At 51.5% G+C, this 25,878-nt stretch overlaps 1 protein-coding gene across 10 annotated transcripts in view; it reads right to left on the bottom strand.

The window, feature by feature from the left end:
- The window catches only part of SIPA1L3 (signal induced proliferation associated 1 like 3), a 236,555-nt gene that overhangs the window by 62,327 nt on the left and 148,350 nt on the right, over nucleotides 1-25,878 (bottom strand). For all 10 annotated transcript variants that reach the window (XM_036833292.1, XM_036833293.1, XM_036833288.1 and 7 more), the window contains 6 exons: nucleotides 19,233-19,421; nucleotides 17,715-17,889; nucleotides 15,756-15,859; nucleotides 12,799-12,956; nucleotides 6,409-6,985; nucleotides 1,410-1,684 (listed from right to left, as the gene is read on the bottom strand). In XM_036833292.1, the coding sequence (XP_036689187.1) occupies nucleotides 1,410-1,684; nucleotides 6,409-6,985; nucleotides 12,799-12,956; nucleotides 15,756-15,859; nucleotides 17,715-17,889; nucleotides 19,233-19,421 (1,478 nt within the window). The remainder of the gene's footprint in view (nucleotides 1-1,409; nucleotides 1,685-6,408; nucleotides 6,986-12,798; nucleotides 12,957-15,755; nucleotides 15,860-17,714; nucleotides 17,890-19,232; nucleotides 19,422-25,878) is intronic.

A 25,878-nucleotide genomic window follows, 5' to 3' on the forward strand; every position in this document is an offset into this window, starting at 1 on the left:
GACAAGTGAGCTGGTTTCCTCCCAAAGTAAGTTGTAAGAAAAAAATAAGAGGGAGGGGAAACTCACAGATTAGAAGAGCCTGAAGAGGCACATCAACCAAATGCCACTGTTTCTAAAAAATATCTCTCTGATACGAAAGAAGTTGAAGATAGACTGGGCAGTTGATGCTGACTTTCTGCTAAAATTTTTAAGTGTAATAATAATTTTTTAAAGGTCCTGACTGGGTAGAGATACATTCCAAGGAGTTGGGATTGCTTCAAATAATCCAAGGTGGGGAGGTATGGAATTAAAAAAAAAAACAAAAACTGGGACTTCCCTGGTGGCACAGTGGATACGACTCCATGCTCCCAATGCAGGGGGCCCAGGTTCGATCCCTGGTCAGGGAACTAGATCCCACATGCATGCTGTAACTAAGAGTTTGCATGCCACAACTGAGGAGCTGGCAAACCACAACTAAAGACCCTGTGTGCTGCAACTAAGGAGCTGATGAGCCGCAACTAAGGAGCCCACCTGCTGCAACTAACACCCAGTGCAACCAAATAAATAATTAAAAACAAACAAAAAACAAAACAAGAACTGGCCACATGTTGATAAATGTTGAAACAAGGGGCTCAGCATACTTTTCATATGTTTGAAATGTTCCATTAAAACAAAAGAAAACAAAATGAAAAGAAACAAACACTGCACTGGCTTCCTAGTGAACAAAACCCAAGCTCATCACCATGTCCAGAAAGGCCCCCCAGTCTGTCCGTCTCTCCCATCTCACAGCCTTGCTCTCTGTGCTCCAGCCACACCGGCCTCCCTGTGCTGCAGGAACGCACCACACACACTGACACTTTGGAGACCCTGTCCTGGCTTGTTCCTGTCTCGGACCCGCTAGCCCGGAAAACTACATGGTGGCCTCCACCCGGGAGCCTGCCCTGACCACCCCGTAAGCCGCTCTCCCGCCACGCTGCAAACCCTTCAGTGACCCCACTTTCTCTTCTCAGACCTCGTCACTGCCAGGTCCTGTATTATACATCTATTTGATGATTGCCTGTCCTTCCCTCAGGGCACAAACCCCAAGGGAACAGGCGCTTTATTTTGTTCACCGCTGTATCCTGAGCACTTCAAATGGAGCGTGCACACAGTAGAGGCTCAATACATATGTGCTGAACAAGTGAGTGAAGTGCCATGTGCCCTCAGGCAAGGACTTTTAACGCTGTGTGCGACTAAGGAGGTCGCCCGCCTCACAGGGCTGTTGTGGAAGCTGGATGGGACAGCACGTACGTGGAGAGCTTAGACCGCGACTGGCTTGCAGGAGGGGTTCCACAGATATTAGCTCTGACCCCGTCACCACTATCACTTTTCCTACTGAGGGAGGGCTTCAAGTGCTAGCACCTGGGGAGCTGCCGACCTTTCAGGCTTACCTCCGGGGCGTGCCGTCGTCGAAAGGTGGGATGATGACCACCTTGACGGTGACGGAGGTGCGCAGCAGGTCGATCATCTGGTCGTGGGTCAGCGTGACCACGGCCACCTTGCAGATCTCCACCAGGCGGCTGCCCTGCCGGAGGCCGGCCTGCCAGGCAAACCCGTAGTCTTCCACCTCGGCCACGGTCCCGTCATACTTGACGTGGAAGCCCAGCTGCCCGAGCCCGTTCCGCCGCAGGGTCATGTCCACCGTCTCCCAGCCATTGGTCATCACCTGCAGGCAACACGTGGGGTCTAGCCTCACAAGCTGCTCGGGGTCAGCTCTTGTGGGAGGCTCCTGGTCAGATTCTGCCCTTTGAGGCCAAAGACCCTGCTGACCCCCGTCTACCCTCCCAGGTGATGTCAGGGTACGGGAGCGCAAACACCCACCTAGTCCCAGCCCGGGGCTCCTGACTTCTGGAGAAACGTGGATACCTCACACAGAGGTGGCGGTCATGAGCTGTGATCTCCAAACGCACCCCCCCCCAGCCCCCGCCCCGCCGTTGGTGGTCTCTGGGATTTGTTCTGGCCAATGAAGTGTGAATGGAACTGGCATACTGTCTGGGCTGGGGCATTTCACTGCCAATTCAAGACCCTTTGCAGGCCTTTCCCCTCAGCCACAGCCTCTAGCATTATTCCGGAGAGTGGCTGTTTGGTCAGCTAGGGTCCCGAAGTTAGAATAATGTGGAGCACAGACACCAGCTGAACCTAAGATGGACACGTGGTGGGAGTGACATAAACCTTTGTTATTTGAAGCCACTAATAATGCATCCTGACCGATACGGTGACTGTGACCAGAGTAAAAGCCAGAGAGGCAACAGACCAGAGATCCTGTGACCTTTTCTAGGATGGGGGCTCGGGCCATATTTTTTACTTCATGACATCATTCTTAGAGGTACGAACCCCTTCCCAATCTCCTTCCCAGACCGTCCCCCATCCTGGAGCCGACCAGACCACACAGAGCCTTGCCTCCAATTTACTCCCTGCTTCATTTGTATGAGACTTTCGTCATGATTACCATAGATATGAGAAGCCACTGAACAGAACCCCTGGTTCTTCAGCATGTCCTTAGGGATTCCCTCCTCTTCCTGGGACAAAGAGATTAACTTAACAAGCCGCAGCTGTTAAACAAGTTACATCAAGATTTGTCTGCCCTATCCTAAAACTGCATTAAGGAAAGAGTTCGTGTAATGGTTCACATTTCCTGTGAGAAGTCATTCCCTGGCTAGAAACGAGGCTACCTGATGTACCTATTAGAGCAGCACAGTAAGAAAGAATTTTATGTCACAAGCCACGCTATGCATTCACACATTTACACATGTATCCATATACACAAAAATATTCCTTGCAATCCACACTGACATTCCCGAGTGTGGGTAGCGAGAAATGAGTTTGGATGGCAAAGGACTTACCTGAAAATGTAAACACATTTGTTCCTGGTCTGGACAGTGAGAATTTGGGAAGTGAGGAAACATGTAAAACTGGAACAAAGCTCCACGAAACCAAGTCCTTCCCCACTGGGATCCATTGGATATGTTTCAATCTTTTCTACCCTATCTTTGAGAATTGTTGATTGAGACCCAGTAATTGATTTCATAACCCAACTTGTTTACATGACAATAAGGAGTTACTGTTAATTTTTTATGTATGATAATGACAAAATAGTTATTTTTACAGAGTCCATATGTTTTAGAGATAAATACTGAGATGTTTACCGATGACCAGTATAAACACAGGCCCTGGATAGCCAGATCCCCCAGTTTTTCAAGAGAAGCCAGAAAGCTAGGTTCATACGAAATCCTCGGAATGTTAAGCATTGGTAACTAATTAATATGTCTGGGGGCTGCATCCCATCTGTGGGTTTGAGACCGCCCACCATGATAGGTTCCCCTGGCATCCTCAACACTCTGCCTTTTAGCCTCTTGGCACTTGTGATTCCTGTTCAGTGTCTGCCTCAGACGGGAGCCTGGGCCCACCATGGTCACTGCTGAGTCCCAGCACTGCCCGGCCCAGCGCCCGGCACATAATAAAACCTGTTGACTTAACAAACAAAGGATGTCTGAATCCCAGCTGTGCCGGGGGAGGGTGTGGACCCCTCACCCTGGAGGACTTCACAAAGAAGACACACCTTGTGAGCCATTTAAGATGGGCCTGTCCCTTCACAGAAGATGGCTTATGTCATCACTTCCTGGCTGCCCGGTTTCTCAGCGGGCTTTGGGGCATTGAGATTGTGAGGGGGGATGTGGAAATGTGCTCTAAAAGCACTGCACCAACAGTAGGCACGGGGGTGGGCGTGGGACAGAGAGGATGTGGGTAAAACATGTAGCCTGGCACAGTGCCTGGCACGGTCACTGCTCAAGAAATGCAAGCTGCTGTCAGGATTTTGGGAGGAAGACCTCTCATGTTTAAGAACCCAGGCCCTTAACTCACTCTGGGCCCTGGGCAAGTCGCTTTACCTCTCTGGGCCTCAGCTTCCTCATCTGTGAATCGGGGGTGATAACAGTATCTCCCTCACTGGGCTTTTGGGAAGAAGAAATGCGAGGTTGTGCAAGGCTGCAAGCAGTCAGACAGTCAGCCCCCCATGAATGGCCACTTTTGCTATTACTACAGGGTTGCACGCAGGCGAACATTCAGTCCACGGTCACTGAGTGCCTACTGCACACCAGACGCTGGCCTAGGTGCTGAGGACAGAGCGGCAAACAACAAATACGTAAAAATACACGTCAGATGGTGGTAGGTGCTATCGAGAAAATTAAAGCAGGGAAAGTGGGTGGAATAAGCTCAGGGCCAAGTTGGGGAGGGGAGTTCGCAATTTTGGATAATGAGGCCTCACTGACAGGTGACATCTGACTAAAGGCATATAGAAGGGGAGGGAGCCATGTGGGGATGAGGGAAAGTGTTCCAGCAAGAGCGCACAGGCAGTGCAAAGGCCCTGAGGCTGGATGCCTGATGAGCACACTCTGGAAACAGCAGAGGTCTGTGTGCCTGGAGCAGGGAGAGCAAGGGGGGACAGGATCAGAGAGGCTGACAGAGAGGCCATGCAGGGCGCCTCATGGGCCACCGTAAGGAACTGGGCTTTTACCCAGAGTGAGCTGAGGGGTTTGAGCAGAGCAGTGACATGATCGGATCCCTCTGACGACCTTACTGAGAAGAGACCACAGGGAAGCAAGTGTTGACGCAAAGGAGACCAGCGAGGAGGCTACCGGATAGGCCAGGAGGGGCTATGGAAGGGGGAGAAGTAGGGTAGCCTGCCTGTTGGAGACGGAGCTGACAGATTGGATGTGGGTGTGAGAGAAAGGGGAGTGAGGCTGATGGCGAGGCCTCTGATCCCACAAATGCACTCATTTGGGCTTGTCCTCTGCTGAGACAGGAGAACCCTGGGAGGCATGGGGAAGGAAACTAGGAGCTTGCTCTTAGACATGTTAAGTTTCAAGGTCAAGTGGAGATGCCAAGTAAGCAGTTAGTTATCAGCCTCAAGTCTGGGCACAAACAGGTTTTGGAGTCAGAAAAATCTGGATTCAGATCCCAGTCTGCCACCTACTGTATGACCTTCTGTGAGTATCTATACCTCTCTGAACCTTGCATTTCTCATCTGTCAAGTGGGGATAAAAACAGTGCCTACATTCCACGGGGTGGGTGAAGAACTGTGAGGTCATGCACGTAAATGGCTCATTAGCACAGAGTCAGGGTTCAGTCATCTCATTCAACTAACCAACTGATCAGCATTTACTGACCACCTACTATGTGCCAGCTCTGATCTGTGCATATGAGATAAGCAAGTGAGCAAAACAGTCAGAGGCCCTCGTTCACGGACCTCCCATCCTAATGGGAAATCTACATACAAGCTACTGTGGTAGTCTAAGGCGGGGCATGAATTTTGGAGTCAGGGAAGCCCAGAGCAGGGCTTTACCAATCCAACTGAACTCAAAGAGCAAGTGCAAAGGCCTAGAAGGGTGAGGACAGCCAGCTGTCACAGTGGCCTTTGGAGGTCACGGCCTCCCAAGTCAGGCCAGCTTGCCTGGGCCACATAACTCATCCAATCCTTAAAACTTTTACATGATGTAGGATGATTACTGTTCCCATTTTTCAGATGGGGAAACTGAGTCACCCAGCGGTTAAGTAACAGGGTGAGGTTACACAGCTGGTAAGTGGCAGTGCCGGGAGTTGAAGCCAGGCCTTCTGATTCAAGAACCTGTGTTGTTAACTCCCGTGATACACTGCCATCTCTATTCCACGCATGACATGCCATTCTGCTAAACCCACTGAGAGCCAATCACCGACCACAGCATTCCTTCACACAGGGCTCAGATGTGGCCTTAGTACTTCTTAGCCCAATGCTTCAAACAGCCATTACCAACTAAGCTGTCATCTGACTTGAAACCAATCTGCTATCCTTGGTTTGGCAACAGTCCAAGCCTGAGCTACCGAGAGCTTAGGGTTAAGATTTTTATCCAGACTGTGAGTCTTTGTTTTTTAACAGGAGATGTTAAACCACTCACGTTTATTGTGATTACTGATGTGGAATTATTCCTGCCATATAATTTTCTGTTTGTTTTGTTTCTTTTATTATGCTTTTGTATACTCCCCACCGCAACATCCTGTTTCTGTCCTATATTTTAATGGTCTGGAAGCCTTTCATTCTGTTTTAATTCTTCCGGAAAGTATCCTTACATTTTTAACATGAGTTTAAACTTATCTTTCCTATCAACATCTTGAGTGAGTAAATACGCCTTTTGTCCTCCCAAGGTGATGGCACGGAGAGCCTCGGACACCTTCCCCAGAAAGAACCCAGGCTGTGGGACCCACTAGAGCCCTGGTGTGTAAGTGACAATTCTGATTCTCTTGGGGCCGATGAGTGTCCTGGCCTAACTGACTGGGCCCAGGGAGGCATTTTAGTGGTTCCTAAGGCCTCTGCCAGACCACAGAACTGCTGCACCCTTGAGAAGCTCTCTCCCTTACCTTCAGCCTCTGGACAATTTCCCTTATGTCCTCCACAGAACCCTCAGAGGCCTTTAGGAAGATGTGGTCCCCTCGCCCGTAGAAGATTTTGAGCGTCGAGGAGTCTGGGGTCCAGCCGATGACATCCCCGCAGTAGCAGTTGAACACCACCTCCTTGGTGCGTAGATCCAGGAGCACCACAAACTCGTTGGAAATTCCCAAAATGCAGTCGATTTCTACCCCCTGGGCGAAGTCCTCAGCCGCCACCCTCCAGGCGATGGCCCCGGCGCTGTGCTGCTCAGCGCCTGCCCGGGCTTTTGTCTTCTCCTTCTTCTTGGAGGTCAGGGAGATGAGGTTGAACTTGCCGGTGGAGTCAATGGGTGTGTTGGAGACACAGTTTTCAGCCAGGTCCTTGAGGTACTCCTGGCGGGTCCTGGTGGCCATGGTGTGGAACTTGTCGGACTTGTGCGCGGCATTCTCAGCATTAATCACCTTGGCCAGCAAGAAGTCTCTGAAGACATCAGATTTGCGGAATGTGGTTCCACTGGGGATGGGGGGTCCGAAAGGAGGAGCGTCTTTGGATCGGGTCACAGCCATACTGAGGAGGGAGAAATTATTTAGATGGTAGAAAGATAGGCACTTGAGAGTTCCTTTAGAAAGACAATACATGACCAGAAGGAGGAGTTTCCTTTCTAAGAACGGAAGTCTACGTCTAACTAGTAAGTTGCCAGCCAACTAGACTGGAAACTGGAGAAAGTCTTAGGGCACATGCATGCATTTTTACTTCCTATACAACAGATGTTAGAACATCCACTGATATTCAAAGGATAATTTTCCTAGCATCGTTCAAGTTAAGTTAATCTTGTTTTACATACATACAAGCTTGCGGTAAATTACAGTTTGGCAAAAATTCACCCCTCTCTCTCTACCTTTGTGGGCAGGTACATCCCCACCCCATTGATCCTGAGCCTGGTCATGTGACTTGATTTGGCCAATGGCTTTTGAGCAAAGGCACAAATGTGTGTGTGGGCCAGGCTTGCCTCCTATGCACCTGCCCTCGCCATGAGGTGAACATGTCCCGGGGCCTACTGGTCCAGGAGGATGAGGACACCTGGAGCAGACCTGCAGCCGGGGCCAGCCAGACCTCAGCTGACCTGCAGGTGTGTGAGCCAAGAAGAAATGATAACGTTTGTGAGCCACTGAGCTTCAGGGTGGTTTGTTAAGCAGCATTATTGTAGGAACACCTGACTGATATGGAACATTCTGTGATTTACTTCTTTCAGACACTGTGTAAGACTAACACACTTTGTAACTCATCTCTACAAGGGTTGTTCTGAAAATTCATTGTACAGGGAAGTTAGGATGGGGCTCTTCCTACTTCAGTTTTGACTGAGATGCTATTATGATAGAAATCAGATGGCAACTGAGTGAGAAAGTAAAAAGGAAATGATCTAAAACCTCTTCCCCCAAATAACCTTCTCACCCACTATGCAAATTAGAGAGGGAGGATCTCACTGGGAGGAAAATCTTTGGAGAAAGTGGCCCCATGAATAGGGGCCATCCTAGGTGACCCTTATATTTGGGAGGAGACTTGGGTCTGCTCCTGCCTGGGAGATCTAGAAGGTGGGCAGGGAGCCCCCGCAGAGCCCAGAGAGCACGCAGCCAGCTGTGACCAGAGCCCCAGTGACACTTCCCTGTCTCCCGTTTTCTCCTTGTGCTCCAACCCTGGACAGGTCAGAAACTGGCAGTGAGCAGGCCTGGGGGAGGGGAAGTGCAAGGTGGAGAAACAGAGGAGAGGGAAGCAGGCTCCCCAGCCACAGAGGTTCCCAGGCAGAGGCAATCCTGAGCTGGGAGGCAGGAGGTTTGCTGACAAGTCAAGTTTAGACTTGATGAACCTTGTTTGTGACATTCTAATGACCAAATCGAGACTCAGTGGCTACAAGTTCGACGATTTCTAGTATCAGGCAGAAAGGCTATAGCACCTGCCAGAGTGAACACCCAGGGGGCAGGGGAAGACAACTCTCACGGAAAGACATTTAAAGGGGCTCCAGAGACACCATGAGTTATGCTGTTTACATAATGACGATTAAAAAACAGTATGAGGTGCTGAAAACGAGGTTTCTCTTAGAGAGTACTGCATTCACCTTCTATAAAAATGTCAGCTTGTGATTACGGTGTTGGGAGAGATTTCACACCGTAAGACAATTTTTAAAATAATGAGATTCTTGATTAAAACCTGTTTTGTGAAACCCAACCACAATGAAAGGCTCGTTCAGGTTTCGACTCCCAAGCCCCCCACCCAACTGGACAAGGGGACAGGGTGACATTCGTGCATTTGTTTGACCAGCGCTTCTGGGACGCCCCCCCCTCTTGGGCCCTGGGGATTTAGTGTTCTGGGGGGGGCCGCTGTGAGGAAGAGAAATTACGCTGGGATCTGCAGCTGAGTAGGAGACAGAGGAAGAGCTGAGGGGAGGGCCGTGCAGGCAGTGGGCATGGGAGGAACAAGGCCCGACAGGAAAGAGCACGCGCAGGGCGAGGTGAGGCCGGGGTGCCCAGAGCCCAGGCAGTGAAGGGTGGAAGGCCGATGAGGTCACCAGGGACCAGGCTAGGCCGTGCCTTGATGGTGACTTAGCGCTTTTCATCTCGAAACAAGCAACCGTTCTACCACCTGGGCTGGCTATTCACCGCCTGTGCCCCCAGACGCAGTCTCTACCATTTCCTGCCCTGGAAGGTGGGCTTCTACAGGCTGTGCGACCTTCACTGGGTTCCCCTGGCCAGGCTACAGGAAGGGGAGAGGAGAGAGGGTGGAGTATTTATTTCTCTTCACTGCCTCCCTGCTGGGCTCGGATGGTGGCAGTGGCTGTGGTCCTGGGCCCTTTACTCAACAGCCACAGCTTCTGCTGCACAGCCCCTCTCCCAAAGCCATAGTTCTCCCTAGTTTCCAGAAACTTCTCCCATCCCCTTCTGACCTCATCCCTGGGGGTGGGGTAATGGCTCCCTGCTGTTGCTGTCCCTGGATGTCTCACTTTCCTGTTTTGGTTCCCTTAACATACCCACACCTATGAGTCTGTTCATTAATCCCTCAGTTAAAACCCAGCGTGGGGGGCACCTGCTTCTTGCGGGTCCCTGATGAATGCAGGTGCCAGGTTGACAGTCTGCAAGGATCACCGTGGCTGCCCCATGAAGAAAGGGATGGACGGGACCAGAGAATGTGCAGGAGACCATGGAGGGAGCTACTGCAGACCCGGGTGGGTCAGGCCAGACCCCTTGCTCTCCACCTCCACGGTTCACTGGCCAGTGAAACCTTCTCTACATCCTGGGAATGTGTGTGGGCAGGTGCCACCCACCTGGGCTCAGCTGATGCCCCAGAGCCGGCACAGGTGTTCAATACTGATTAAAGTAATGATTTAAACTTGAACAGACAGACCAAGAAGAAACAGATTCCTACCAATGTGTAGGTTGGACAGAAAAAGGCATTTCCCGGTGGAGAGGTTCTTCAAAGGCCACACAAACCAGGCAGCTTTTCTTCTGTGGGCGTGGCCTTGCCTCCAGGCAGGGGGATGGATAAGACAACCTCGCCAGTCCCTCTACTCTAATTAAAGCCGTGTTCAGACTGTGCTTTACAGATGTGAATGGCCCTGCAGCTTCTTCACTCAGGACATGGCTGCTTAGAGTGACAGATTTGGGCTCTTCCCGTAGTCCTGATTCATGATTTTAAGAATTATGAAACTGCAAGCTGCTGAAGGTTTCTGGACAATCAGAACAGCTGGTCCCTCACTTCCCCAGCAGGAGGGATGGGGTTTCCCCAGCCCACAGGCTGCAGGGATGCTGGTGCGCTATGCAGAAAGTACGCACTTGAAGCGAGCGGGAAAGGGCGGCACCTCCTTATGCAGCCAGGAGACGGTGTGACCACCAGGTCACCTGTAGCTGTAGCTCAGTATTTCTAGAACACTCACAATTATTTATTCAACAACTATCTTCTCAGGGCCTACAATGTTTGGGCCAGGCATGTGTCTAGTTGGCAAAGGCGTCTTTGGGGTCCTCTACATGGCGAGCGCCGGGCCAGCATAGATGTATGAAGGTGAGTATGACGTGGGGTTACCCTCGAGGGAGGCAAGAGTCACATCGACAGTTTGTTCCTACAGGGTGATGAGTGCTGAGACAGAAACGTGTTTGGGGACACCGGCGGGAGTGGGGGACAGGGGAAGGTCTGTCCAGAGAGCAGCTGCATGTGGGGAAGGAGAGGAGGGGAGGAAAGGGGTTGCGGGAGGGGCAGCTTTGGTTGTATCTCTAACATTTTCTTTCTTCAGAAATAAAGGGAGAGCTGAAGCAAATATGGCAAAATGTTAACATCTGTTAGATTTGGTGGTAGGCACATGGGTATCTGTTATGTTATCCTCTGTACTTTTCAGAACGTTTAAAATGTTGCATAATAAAAATATTTTAAATTAAATTGCAAAAAAAACAAGAAAGCTTTGTGCGTCAGAAAAAAAGAGATTGTTCTGGAAACCATGTGAAGGCCGGCCTGGAAAGGCAGGAGGTCAGCGCAGGCTCCTGCGATAACCCAGGTAGGAGAGGGGAGCTCACAGTTAGGAGAAAGGGGAGAAGGGCCCACCCAGCAGCCCCCTGCTTCTGATGTACTACAGGAGGGCTGTCTCCTTCTGTGTCTGTGTGTATGTGTGTATGAGCTCGAGAACAACTCCATCTTTGCTCACCAGGGCTACCTTTGAGCTGCTGAGGAACATCGACAGCATCTAAGTAACCTCAGGCCCACATGGAGCCTGGAGGTGCAGGCCCTCGTAGCTGCTGCTCTGTCCCGGGAACAAATGGGTGGGGGTAAGGGAGGGGGGGCTGCAGGCCTGGGCCTGTGCCTTGTGAAGGCCCTGCCATGCGGTGTACTGGCTCCCAGCGGCCACTGGGCAACATATCCAGCCTGGTGGTCAAGCAGCATGTCCTGCATATTGGAATCCACCTCCCTTCTCTCACACATTTGGCCAAGAAGAAACTGGGAGATTCTGGCAATTCCACTGAGACCACCCAGTGTACCTACGCACGTACCCTTTGGCCCAGTAACTCCATGCTTGGGACTTTATCTATTCCAGCTGTGTACTTGGATGCGTGTGCAATGACAGTCTAAACTAGGTTCTGGGGACTTCCCTGACAGTCCAGTGGTTAGGACTCAGTGCTTTCACTGCTGAGGGCCTGGGTTCAATCCCTGGTGGGGGAACTAAGATCCCACAAGCAGCACAGCACGGCCAAAACACGAAAACAAAAACCCCCCCACAAAACTAGGTTATGCACTGCAGGGGGGAGTGTAACAGCAGGCGACAGGAAACAACCCAAACGTCCATCGATAAGGGATGGGGGGAGATTCTCAGGCATCCACGTGATGGACTAATACGCAGTCATGAAGAAGGAAGAGGCACTTTGCGGACTGGTGTGCAAAGTTCTCAAAGGCTGCTGAGCGAAGAAATACAGGATGCAGAACAGTGTGTGGGATATGGTACCGTGTGTGTTAAAAAGGTGGAAAAGGAATATTTGTAAGCATTTGCTTGTATGGCCCGAAGGTATCAGGATACATGAGAAATAGCTAATAGTAGTTGCCTCTGTGACAGGCAACTGGGTGGTTGGGGGTCAGAGGTGAGAGGCCAGAGAGCTTTCCATTTGTCCTTTGGGGGCCGGCCACGCCCCCGGCTGAGAACTGGTGCTTGGGGAGGACGCTGAATGGGTCTGAGGCTTGTGTCACTTCTTGATCTGCGAACTAAGAGAACCCTCAGCTCTGCCTCCCGAGGGGGGCCCCTGCCTGCCCTGTCTCCATCCTTCCATATTCCGATTTTCCTGTGACTCTCAGCCCATGCGCCCTGTGCCCAGGCACAGCTGGTGGTCTTACTCTAGGATGGGCACGTGACCCCAAGCAGGTCAATGAGCCTCAATCCTGGGGCTTCTTTTCCTGGGGAAGGAAAGCTCTCTTTTTGCTGGATTTGCAGCTGGGAAGATGTTAAGCTTGGAGCTGCCAGCAAACGAAGCGACAGACAGGGAAGTAGAGCCCACGCGGCTAGGCCTGAACGTGTCATTTATGAGAACCAACGTATATAACTGCCTTTTTGAGGTGGGTTTTCTGTCCCTCGCAACCAAAAGATTCCGGGCAAATACAAATCCCTGATGGTTTGCTTATCGAAACTGGGGTGACATGCCCCTTTTCTGGTTAAGAATCACTCTCTCAGAGGGTGTGGGAAGGTGTGAACAGCACTCCCCTGCTGAAGCACAAACAAGAAACGCAGGAGGCAGCCCACCTGGGCCAGCTGTCCCCTCTCTCTCTCTGCCGCGCTGCCCGGATGCTGGAAACCAGCTTTGGTGGTCTCCGGTGCACGCAGGGGCGGGGCGGGGCGCGGGCGCGGCGCGGGCGCATACCTGTAGCAGACGCTGTCAGTGCAGGGCTTGTGGACCCGGACGATGATGAAGACATGCTGGAAGTGGGAGCGGATGTTCTTGGGGGTGAAAGGCAGCGCCCCGGGCTCCTGGAAGATGATCGTCACGATGTCGTTTCCTATGTGCCTCTTCCTTAGTAGCTGGTAAACGGCGGGGAGAGGAAAACGTCATGGTCGGCTCAAGGCTCACGATCCGCCCCGTCACCTCTCTGCTGGCTCCTTCAGTGCCCCCCCTCGCTCACTCTGCTCCAGCCACACTGGCCTCCTGCTGCCCCTCAAACACTCCAGAGACATTTCCTCCTCAAGGCCCCTGCCCTGCGTCTTCCCGCTGCCTGGAACATTCTTCCCCCAGATGCCCACATGGCTCGCTCCCGCCCTCCCTCCTTCAGGTCTTGGCTGAAGTGTCACCCTCCCACGAGGCCTTCGCTGACTGTCTTATCCATGATGTCACCCCCTCTGCTTTTCTGCCTTTATTACTTAACACTCGTTGACACTTAGCGTACAGCGGCTTCCCCTCTTCCTTTTGTCTCTTGTCTGTCTCTTCCCACTACAGTGTCAGCTCCATGAGAACAAGGGTTGTGTCTGCTTTGGTCGCTGCCCACTGCTGTCTCCTCAGTGCCTAGAGCAGAGCCTGGCACACAGCAGCTGCTCAAGAAACATCTCTTGGAGAAGAGCATGGGCTGGCGGCTTTCGACTTGCTCAGGGCCATGCTCACAGACGATGGCAGAGTCAGACCCGAGACCGCTGGCAGGGCCCATCCCTGCTGCCCCCCCTTCCCCGGACACCTGAGTTGAGAAGGTTGGGGCAGCGGCTTCAGACCAGCCCACAGGAACCCTGTCCTTTCTCCCCCGCCTGTCACGGTCTCTGAGAAAAACTCTGTCATCTTTGTAGGCGATCATGTACTCACAGCATTTTACTTGTTTGCTGAAATTACATTGTTCTTATTTGTACAAGTTTAGTCTTCATGTAACTGTTAGGAATTCCCATTGGCCACATGAGGTCCGCAGATGGGAGACACATGTGGCTCTACATGAGGCGGCCCGCGGTGTGAAATCCAGTCACACTGAGTGGCACAACTCACACTGTTAAACTGTTAGCTCTTTATGTGTGTTTTACACTGGATTAAATTAAATTGCTAGATAAAGCACCCATTACTGTGGCCGGCCCTGTACTAGGCATTTTACATCCACATCTGAAAGCTGCAACCTCGTTTCATCTTTTTTTAAAAAAAATTTTTATTTATTTACTTATTTTGGGGCTGCACTGGGTCTTCTTTGCTGCATGCGGGCTCTAGGGTGTGCGGGCTCAGTAGTTGTGGCTTACGGGCTCTAGAGCGCAGGCTAAGTAGTTGCGGTGCACGGGCTTAGTTGCTCCGCAGCATGTGGGATCTTCCCGGACCAGGGATCGAACCCGTGTCTCCTGCATTGGCAGGCGGATTCTTAACCACCGTGCCACCAGGGAAGTCCTCGTTTCATCTTTACAACAAGGCTGTGAGGCATTAACTCATCCTACCTCCTTTTACCGATGAGAAACGTTAGGTTCCCGGCGGTTAAACGTCTTGCCCTAAGTCACACAGTCATGGAGGGAAACAGCCAGGATTTGAACCCACTTCTGCTTGACTCCACAACCCAAGCTTTCCTCACCATGCCTCCCAGACGTCCAGGAGTAGGTTTCTGTCTGCTTCCTGTGCGCCTCCCGTGTTGGGCCCTGACTCGAGCCCCAGTTTCACGCGTGAGTGCAGGGTCCTTTCCCAATGACCCCGAGACATGGGTGCTACCATTCCACCCATTTTACAGAGGAGGGATCTGAGGCTCAGGGAGGTGAGATTACACAGCTAGAAAGTGGCAGAGAAAGAACTCCAACCCAGGCCTAATGACAGCAATGCTCTTACAGCTGCTATTAGGTGAACCTTCTGAAATCACCGATATTTGACCATTTTCGGCCAGTGAAATCTACAACATCACCTGCACCAATGGAAAAAAATATATACACTAAACCATAAGTCTGTGGGGTTTCTGTTCATTAGAAAGGACTGAGCATGCATGGCGTGTCCAGGAGAGGAGGCCCCTGGCGGTGGGCGTCAGCTGTTGTACCCACCCAGCACCTCCTCCTCCTCCTCCTTCTGGCAGCCGTGTCCATCCCGCTTGGGAAAGCACCTCCCTGATCTCTGTCAACGTTTCAAGCTGAGCTGACCTAACTCGCCCTCTCTACAGGTGGGCATGTCCTTCAGGCTTGGCCAATCAGCCCATTCCATCCCTGCCCTGGGCCTGGCAAGTGAGTGGTCCAATGAGATTCATTCCTGAAACGTTTCTGGGACTTCTGCAAGACACAGCTCTCTTTCTCCCGTGGTAGCAAAGCTGGTGGGATGTAAGGCGAGGGCGGCTGGGGGGCGACTCTGCACTACTTGGGAAGATCTGTGAATAAGGCCGCTACGAAGAAAAGCAGAGGCGAGAAATGCAAAGAATTCCTAACACTGTTTGAGCTCCTAGATCCAGCCATACCTAAAGCCAGCCCTCTCCCAGTACTTGAGAATTACCTAACCCAGTAAATCCCATTTTTTGCTTTTGCCAGTTTGATTTGTGCTTCTGTCACTTGCAGTCGAAATAATGTTGACTGATTCACTTTTTTTTTTTTCCCACAGGATCCCTGATGACTCAAGAGACTCTTGAGGGGAGTTGGGGTAGCAGAATGGCCAAGGAAACCGTTAGAAAAAAACTGACAGTGAATGACACCTGATCTAGTCTCCAACCCCCAGGTGATGAGACCGTGATGCAGAGGGTCTCCAGGGCCAAAGGCCTCCACGTGCTGCACAGGATGGTGCCAGGGGAGCCAGTGCCAGGCAGGCAGCCAGCTAACCAGCTGTGGGGAGGGAGAGTGCCGTGGGTTCAGCTGTGCACCCACCGGAAGTCACTTGGGGCCCCCACCCTGGACCCCACTGACCTGCTGCCTGTTGTTGGGGGTATAAGGGAGCAGAGTGGAGACGTGGAACATGATCTCATAGTCCTGGTACGTCGTGTAGAGGGAGTGGGTTCCCGTGGAGTCAGCTGAAACAGAAACACCAGTTAGCACCACGTCTCCAAAACCCCTGGGCTCCTGCCATATCCCACATGCCATCTGTGTTAGTTTTTAACTCGATGTTTTCACTTAACTCCACCTTTTAAAATTCAGTAAATTTAAGATAAAAAGGAAACCGTACATTAAGCACCCACCAGGCTGGTAAACATTGAAGAGTCTGACAGTGCCAAGGGTTGGTGGGGATGTGGAGCAACTGGAAGCCTCTGTGTGGCTGGTCAGGTGTGTAAATTGGTACAACCCCTTTGGAAAACTCTTTAGTAAGATCGACTGAACCTGAAGATAGGCTTAATTGATGACCCAGCACTTCACCTCCTAGGATCACAGCCTAGAGAAATTGTACACAGATGCCCCGGAATATGGGTACAAGTATCCTCCAAATGTTAGTCCAAGGAATAGATAAACAGTTCATACTGTGGAAAAGTACACGGTCGTGAAAAGAAATGAGTCACAGCCACCACATGGGCAAATCCCACGAATACAATGGCCAGACACAAAGGAGCACAAACCGTATGATTCCATTCACATTATGTTGTCAAACAGGCAAAACGAATTATATTATTTAGAGATGCATATGAAGATGGCAAAACTATGAAGAAAAGAAGGAAATGATAATCATAAGAGTCAGAATACTGTTCATCTCTAACGGGAGGGTGTTATGACCAGGGAGAAACACCTGATTAGGGGCTCCATGGGGGAAACTGAGGCACAGGGAGGGAGTGACTTGCCCAAGGTCACACACGCTTCAGTGAGTGGTGGCGTCTGGACCGGAACTCAGGCTGTCTGACTCCAGAGTGTTTCCTTAACAGTATTCAATGCTGCCTCTTATGAGTTTCAAAATTCTCATAGGAAACAGACCCAAATCCCTAATCTTTAGCCCTAAAGGTCCTGCATGGTGAGGCTCCCGCCGGCCTCCCTCACTTCCTCCTTCACATTAATTCCCTGAACAACAGCCTTTAGACCTCAGGGCTTTTGCACGTGCTGTTCTTTCTCCCTGGAACGCGCTTCCTGCTCCCTCTTTGCCTATTTTATTCCAACTCATCCCTCTCGGGTCACGTGCCATGTTCTTGAGGCCCAGCGCCCACATGAGGTTGGGTTCCCCATATTTGCTCGTATCATCTTGAACTGCTCCTTCCTGCCCAGGGAGGACAGCCAGGAGGTTGTTTTTGCTGGATGCGTGAGTGAACCCACAAACCGCACTGCAAGTAACTCCACGGTGCCACACTCACCCTGGAAGCCTACTCCTTGGCCTTTTTGAGCACTGAGGTCCACTAGCTTTATTTAACTGTAGGTGCAGGGGAAGCAGCAGTAAAACAGACCGAGGAATCCCTATCCTTGTGGGCTTCCATTCTAGGGGAGAAGCTGTGACAGGTGAGCTCACCGAAGCCTTGGTTGGCCAGTGCCAGAGCCAGGTGACCTCCAGGTGGCTGTGAGGCCAGGGCAGCCCTGCCTGTTAGTTGGGGACACTGACCAGGAGCACTGTATTCCCCGGGGGCCTTGTGCACACTGGGCACCATGCAGGTGTCTGTGGCTATGACCCCTCAGGACGTCTCCCAGCGCACATGTGCACAGGATCTCAGCGGACGTGTCTAGGAGCGCAAGGGCTGACACACAGGGCAAGTGAGTCTTCAGACTTTACTAGAATATGAGGTACTGCTGTCCAGAGTGGCTGCACTGCCCGCACTCCCACCAACGGAGTCCTCGAGCTCCCGCTGCCCAGAGTCCTCACCTGGGTATCACCAGGCCTTTGGACCTTAGCTCACGGGATGAGTGTGCGGTTGGGACTCACCCTGCTCCCCCGCAAGGCCACCCGCCGCTGCCACTTACTCTTGACGTCCAGCTGGGCGGCGTACTTGGTGAAGCCCTTCAGACAGACCTTCTCTCCGATGAGGGAGAGGAACTCCTCAAAGGCCGGCCCGGCCTCCTCGTTGTTGTACATCTCCTCCTCCGAGCTCTGGCCGGCCTTGCAGTAGAGGATGCCCACTTTGTGTTTCCGGCAGAGCTGCAGAGGCGAGAGTGGCGTCAGGGAGGCAGGCCAGGCAGAGATGGAGGGGGGCATGGAACAAAGCAGGCTCTCTCGGGCGCAGAGCCCGGGGAGCTGCCGGGGTCACACAGGAATTCAGTGCCACAGACAAAGAAGAAAAAAGGCATGGGGGCACGTCCCAGTTGTCCCTCTGCCACCCTGCCATTCCAGAGAGGCACAACAAGGTGCTGGTGCCGCCATTCTCGTGCTTTCTACACGAGCGCGGAGGGCGGCTGGCGACGCCATTTTCTCAAGGGAAAGACCTTGGCGGGCTTCCCACAGTAGGTGGACTGGCCCTGGCTAAGGTTCTGCAAAAGGAAATTCTGGAGGACTCAGTCTAGTCGACATCATTGTTTTTTAGGGGGTGAGCCCTTGATAACCATGTTGTTGTTTTTTTACTTAATTAATTAATTAATTTTATTTATTTATTTTTGGTGCGTTGGGTCTTTGCTGCTGCGCGCGGGTTTTCCCTAGTTGTGGCGAGCGGGGGCTACTCTTTGTTGCGGTGCGCGGGCTTCTCATTGCGGTGGCTTCTCTCGCTGCAGAGCACAGGTTCTAGGCACGTGGACTTCAGTAGTTGTGGCTTGCGGGCTCAGTAGTTGTGGCTCACAGGCTCAGTAGTTATGGCTCGCGGGCTCAGTAGTTGTGGCTCACGGGCTCTAGAGCGCAGGCTCAGTAGTTGTGGCTCACGGGCTCTAGAGCGCAGGCTCAGTAGTTGTGGTGCACGGGCTTAGTTGCTCCGCGGCATGTGGGATCCTCCCGGACCAGGGCTCGAACCTGTGTCCCCTGCGTTGGCAGGCAGATTCTTATCATTGTGCCACCAGGGAAGTCCTCCGTGTTTGTTTTATGTACCCCTGATTCCTCTGTTCACTGGTGATTGGACCCTCGACAGTCATGTGACCTAAGTGTGGGCCAGTCAGAGGCTCTCCTGGGACTGAGAGCCAGCTAGCTGGGGCCTGTGTGTGCCTATAATCCTAACAGTAATTCTGTGAGCTGTGGGAGGGCCAGAGAAGCAGAGGGAGGCAGTGTGCAGTGAGGGAGAGGGAGCACGCACATGCTCCCGTGCACACACACACACACACACGGGAACCTGGTGGCTGTTTTGTTCCTAGACTATTTCCCTCCTAAGACCCAGTCACATTCAGGCTCTTGGCACCCCTAGAACTTGATAAGAGACCCCTCCTTTTACTGGAACTAACCTGAGTGGGTTTCTGTTCTTTGCAGAAAAAAACAAGTGACCAAGACAGAAGGAGGTACCGGGAGTGGGGCTGCAGGCTGCTGCCCCAGTGCCCCCCCATCCCCCTCCCTGGCCCCCGGCTCACCCCTTGCTCGTCGAGCTTCAGCAGCTGCTCCGTCACCTTGGGAGTGTTGAGAGCCAGCCGCAGGCAGTGGATGTTGAGCTCGGGGATGACATACTCCAGGGCGTCCTTCAGGGGCAGTCCCCGCCCTGTCCCATGCTTCATGGCTGTGGGTGTGGCGTCCTCCAGGATGGAGCCACGCAGGGTGGTGAGCTGCTCGAGGGAGAGGAGGGAAGGTTAGGAGGCTCTCAGGACTCGGGAAGGGGTGAGAACACATGAGGGTGTCCTGTTCTCAAAGCGACATGTGGGATGGTTAGTAGCCTGGGCTCTTGGGCCAGAAAGCACTAGGTCTGGACCAACTTGAACTTGCTGCCTCCTGGCTGTGTGATCTTGACCAAGTGACTGCCTATCTGTGAGCCTCAGCTTCCAAGGACTGTTGGGAGAACTAAATGAGACAGTGGATGGAACATCCTTCATTTGTTCAACGAATGATGAAAAAAGAAAGACCCCTGTCTTCCTGGAGCTGACGTGCGGGTGAGGAGATGGATTATGTCAGGTAATAAGAGGTATAATGAATAAAACAAGCTCCACGATGTAGACACTCAAACAAACACTCTTACTGTCATTATCACAATAATATTATGTGTACACTTATTACCATAAGCTCTTATGTAAAACACCTGCCTGCCCTGGACACCGGTACCATCTTGGATCTTGAATTGTGACACTGGTTTTCAACCTGGTTTCCTGATAAAATCACCACCAATGGTTCTGATTTGGCTGGTCTGTGGTGGGGCCCAGACGTGTATGTATACACGCACGTATGTATGTATACACACACTTACATATTTGTATATTTGTATACTTACACACACACACTCACTCTCTCTCTCTCTCTCTCTGTCTCTTTTAATATTACTCAGGTGATTCTGATGTGCAGCCAGGGTTGAAAACCTTGAGTCAAGCCAATCACGGCCATCTCATTCCCCTTTCGCAGGTGCTGCTTTCCAAGTTTTTCCTATAGTTGGCTACATGACTAGCTCCAGGCAATGAGGTGGGATGGAATTCAGCTTGGGGAGGACATCTAGGGCAGGTTTTCTTCCCTGGTAAAAGGAAAGCCCCTTTCCACCTGCCCACTTTTTCTAAGGACACTGGTATCAGGATAAGATGTTTGGAGCTGTGGGAGCCATCTTGTGATCGTAAGTAAAGAAACAACAACAACAAAAATCACACAGAAGTCATTTCCTGCCACTTCCTACTCCCAGACTTCTGTTAGATAATTAAAATAACCCCGTATTTGTTTTAGCTATAGTCATGTTTTCTGTTACTTTGCAGACAAAGCAATTTCTAACAGATACATCTTAATAACGAGTCACATTTATGAAGGCACAGTTCACTGCACTGTATTCCAGGAATGACAGCAGTTATCTAGGTATAGGTCTGTCCAGGGGAGATTTTACTATCTCCATTTTACAGATAAGAAAACTGAAGCTCTAAGAGGCTAGGTGCCTTAGCCAAGGTCACCACAGCTAAGTGGCTGAACCAGGATTCCAAACCAGGTCTGACGTCTCCAAAGCTCATGATTTTTCTCTTTGAAATTTTTTTCTAACTGTGACATATAATCCATATACAGAAAAGTATACAACACATATAAGTACAGCTGAAGGAATTATCACAGAGTGAATACCTAGGTATCACCACCCAGACCAAGAAATACATTACTAGCCTCCGGAAACTCTTTCGTGCCCCTTCCCACCTCCCTAATGGTAACCCTACCCTGACTTTTCACACCATAATTTATTTCTGCCTGCTTCTGAGCTTCATGTCGTTTGTGTTCTTTTCTATCTGGCTTCTTTCTCTCAATGCTATGGATGTGAGATACGACCACGTTGCAGTAAGAGGCTGACGTTTTTACCACAATGGATTTAATCCACCCTACTGCTGATGAGCACGGAAACTGCTTCCAGCGTTTGACAACTGTGAACAGTGCTGTTAGGAACACTCACGGAAGCACCTCCTAGTGCACATGAACACATTTTCGTCTGGGTTTATACCTAGGAGAGAAATTGCTGAGTCACCAGGCATGTTAATCTTCAATTTTACTGAACTGCCAAATCGTTTTCCAAGTGGTTGTACCAATTTACACGCCGCCAGCCCCGTCTGAGAGCCCCTGCTGCTTCCCGTCGTCACTATCACTAGCTCAGGCTTCCATCTACGCTGTGCTGCTGGCCGCCAGGCTATGCTGTGCTCTGGGTGAGGCACAGCAGCTCCTGCACCACAGCAAGAAGACTCCCTAGTCTGCAGCAGGACAGGGGAAAAAATCCTCCCCCAAGGGGATTGCTGTCAGCGCCCAAAATACACTTGGGGCTACGGGTTAAAGACGAGGGAGGATCAGCGTTAACTGGAAAAACATGGTCACCCCAAGTCAACAGATGCAAGAGATGGCAAAAATGACGTGTCATGACACTGCCTCTAAGCATACAGCCTAACCCTGCCAAACAGGACCTGGCCAAGAGGCATGCGTGTTAGGAATGAATGATCTCATGGTTGGGAGTTCCCAGTTCCGGCTTTGGTAATTAATAAACAAATCTCTCTTAGGATAAGCAGGACAGTCTTGAAATACATCACGAAAAACTGTGATACGGATGCTCTGCCCTGCCAATCTGGGTGGCCCTGGGATTGTGAATTTCGATTAAGGCACCAACAGGATCAGCGCCTTTCTATCCTGCTGACACTGCCCCACAGCGCCCTCTGCTGGGGCCAAGAGACAGCGTGGACCAGAAATCCTCATTCTCTTCCACCCTCGAGACAGGCGGCCTACCGTCACATTTTTGGCTCTGAAGACTTGACCAAAAGCCGCTACTTGGAAAGCTCCCAGCTTTTCCTTCTCTGCTGGCGATAATAAGTAGGGCACTGGCAGGCTGCAACGTGTGGCCCCCTCTGCCCTCCACCTGGCCCTGTCCCCCGTCACGTCCTACCTGGACTGTGACAGCAGCCTTTTCCTGGTCTCCCTGCACCTGCCCGGCCACCACCCCACTCCAGTCCATTCTTCCTGCAGCAGCTTGAGTCAGATCGTGTCTCTCCTCCGTGCAGAACCTGCTGACAGCGTTCCATCTCTCTCCCAATAAAATCTACACTCGCGGGACTTCCCTGGTGGTCCAGTGGTAAAGAATCCACCTTACAATTGCAGGGGACATGGGTTCGATCCCTGGTCAGGGAACTAAGATCCCACATGCCACGGGGCAACTAAGCCCACACGCCGCAACTACTGAGCTTGCATGCCTCAACGAGAGAGCCCGCCTGCCGCAAACTACAGAGCCCAGGTGCTCTGGAGCCTGTGCACCACAACTACAGAGCCCACGTGCCCTAGAACCCACACACAACTAGAGAAGAGAAAAGCCCGCACGCCGCAACGAAAGATCCTGCATGCCTCAACGAATATCCCGCGTGCTGCAACTAAAACCCGACACAGCCAAAAGAAAAATTCAAAAAAAAAACCCTTGCCTTAAAACAAAACAAAACAAAACTACACTCGCTGCTCAGGCTGCGAGACCCTGTGTGCTCTGACCCTTGATGACATCTGGCATCATCTCACTGAGCTGTGAAAGGGATTCAGGGCCACATCAGCAAGGAGGTTCCCATCGGCACAGCTTGTTCTCCACCAGCTCCCGACTCAGATGCATCCCTGCCTTCCTCTGTGCTGCGTCCACCCTCCAAGAGCTCTTCCTGGGAGGCCACTTGGGAGTCAGTCTGCCTCGGTTCAAATCCCGGCTCTACCCCTTCTCTAGCTGTGTGACTCTGGGCAAGCTGCTGAATTTCTCTGTGCCTGTTCCCTTATCTATAAAATGGGGAATAACAGTGCCTGTCGCAAAAGGTTATAAAGATTCAGTAAGATAATCCATGTACAGGGTTTTTTTACCACCGTACCTGGCATACAGTGAGCACTCAATATATGTGTTAGCCATTATCACATTACACACGTCGAATGTTTTTACACAAAGCCATATGTGTAGTTAAAAATTTAAAGAAAATTTAACCTTAATAGGAAGCTACAGTTTGTTTTTCCCCCCACTTAACAGTATGCTTTGGAGATTACATCACACAATCATTGGTGCCTACTGAACACAAATAAGGTCCCAAATGAGGTTCACTACTACACTTGCTTTTTTCACTTAATACAAGATTCTTCCTTTTCTACTTTGTATACATATATACTGTTTAAATTCTTAATGAGTGACTGTTACTTTTTCAATAAAGAAAAAAAAAAAATCTAAACCTCTAACCCTAACAAAACTAAGGCTGTCAAAAACTCATACTTGGGGCCAAAGGGAACCCACCGAGCCTGCTGGGCCAAAGAGTCCCTGGCTACTTGGCATCCCTTGTGTTCTGCCAGCAAGGGGCTCAGGACAGGGCAGCCCTGGCCTGCGGCTTGTCCTGTCCAGGCTCAGGGTGGGTGGGGCTGATGTTTCGGCGTGTGGTCCTGAAGCCCAGCTCCAGTCTGTTCCCGCCCCGGCGGGAGGCTCAGAGCTGCCAACACGCCCATCCCATCTGCTGGGAGATGTGAGCCCACTCGGTCTGCTTGGCGGCCGGGGGCGGCCATCTGGGGCAGGCCAGCCGGCTGGCTTGGAAAACAGCCTGGGCCCTTCGCTCTGGCCCCCATGCCTTGGTTAACCGGAGCCCGAGACGTGTGTGTAGACAGGAGAAGGGCAGAACTCTGACCGTAAGCTGAACCTTCACTCCCCAGAAAAGCCCTCTGACCTTTCGGGAAAGAGCGACAGCACGACGGCAGCGTCATCACAATAGCTGCCGCTCAGAGCACGCACTACCCTGCAGCCTTGTGCTGTCCCACCTGGTGCGTGCCAGTCCAGGAGAACCTTCCCGCCTTTCCAGGACACAGGGAACAAACAGTACGAAGTCCATTTTACAGATGAAGAAACTGAGGCATCTGGGGTAAAGCCATCTGCCTAAGCTCACAAGGCTAGAGAGTGGCAGAGCCCAACCGAACCCCAAGCTGTCTGTTCCCAGAGCCAGAAAACTCAACCCCACAGGGAGTGGTGAGTGGTTAAGAGCACGGGCTGGGGACACAGGCAGTCTGGGTTCATATCCTGGCTCTGCCACTGGGGGACGCTGACGAGTGACAGCCCTAGGCCTCAAGAGTCCTCATCTGTAGAATGGGGGGAAGGGGACCCACATCATGGGACTACTGAGAGAATCTGAAGGGTCAATGCATATAAAACACTTGGAAGAGTGCCTGGCAGGAATATGTGCTAAAACTGTTAGCTATTCTTATTACTACTGTCATTACTACTTTTGGGTTACGTGACTCTCTGCCTCCATGGCAGGAAGGGCCTTAGGAAGGGGCAAGGCAAACCCTGTTGGCCACTGCCCCTCCCTCCAGATGACAGGATGACGAGGTCCTCAGGCCTTAGTGCCCAATAGGCAGCTCTGCAAGGGGCTGGGGCCAGGACTGAGTATACGTGTGGCCTGCATGTGTGTGAGGGCAGAGAAAGGCCTGCTTGTGGCTGTGAACCTCACGGTGGGCCAAAAGTCACAGGATTGACTGGAATGTGACAAGGGGACAAGAAACTGAGACCTCTCCCAACAGCTATCCTCACTGGGCTCTCCCCAAGTGCCAGGCCCAGCACTGCCTACTTTATATGGGCAACCTCACCAAGCCCAAGCCCACACTATGGTCCTGTGAGAGTGGGATTCCCATGGGGGAAACAGAGGCTCTGAGAGAAGAAGCCACGTGCCCAAGGTTTCATAGCTGCTGAGTGACTGTGCCAGGCCTGGTCCTGCCTCAGGACCTTTGCACTGGATGTTCCCTGTGTCTGGAACACTCTTCCAGATGTCCACATGGCTCCTCTCATCTTCTTCACGTCTTTTACTCAAATGTTCCCTTCCGAGTGACACCTCCCTTGACCATCCTGTCTAAAAATCTTACCACCCCCGCACTTATCTCTCTTCCTTGCTTTACTTTCCACCTTGTCATCACGTACCACGTAGTATAATTTACAAGAGTATCTCTGTATTGTCTGCCTCCCCAGCAAAAATGCAGTCCCCTGAGCATCTCTGCTGCCTTGTTTACACTGTTTCCTCAGTGCCCAGCACGGGGCTGGCTGGTGGTGGTGCTGAGTGAATCTCCGTGGAGTGGATGAACCCCGGGCCTGTGCCCCTGAGCTGCGAAGGCCCTGTGCCCAGCCTGGGGTGGATCAGAGGCTAGTTTGTGGGCGCTGGGGGTGGGAAGTGAACAGAGGCAGGAACGAGCCAGGAATGGCACCAAGCCAGTTTCCAACCTACTGAATAGGAACCACAGCAAAACATTATCCCCTGACCACACTAGAGTCTCACGACTCTCAGTACCTACAACAAAGTCTGGTATTAAAAAAAAAAAATCATTCTACATATTTTGTTTCCATTTAAAACAACAACAAAACCAATAACATAAAATGCTGGCATTAAGTTGAGTTCATAACTCTTGAATGGGTCTGATATGCAGTCTGAGCCAAGTCAGTGGAATCCCAGAGGCGGCCGGGCACTGGCTGGAGCATGGGCCGACACTTCGTCCCGTCACTCACTGAGGTCCCTTAACCTTTCTGTGCCTGTTTCATCAGTTGTAAATGAGGACTATAGTGCCTTCATCATAGAACTGTCACGACGTTTAAGTGAG

This window comes from Balaenoptera musculus, chromosome 19 (genome assembly GCF_009873245.2).
Source record: "Balaenoptera musculus isolate JJ_BM4_2016_0621 chromosome 19, mBalMus1.pri.v3, whole genome shotgun sequence".
NCBI lineage: Eukaryota > Metazoa > Chordata > Mammalia > Artiodactyla > Balaenopteridae > Balaenoptera > Balaenoptera musculus.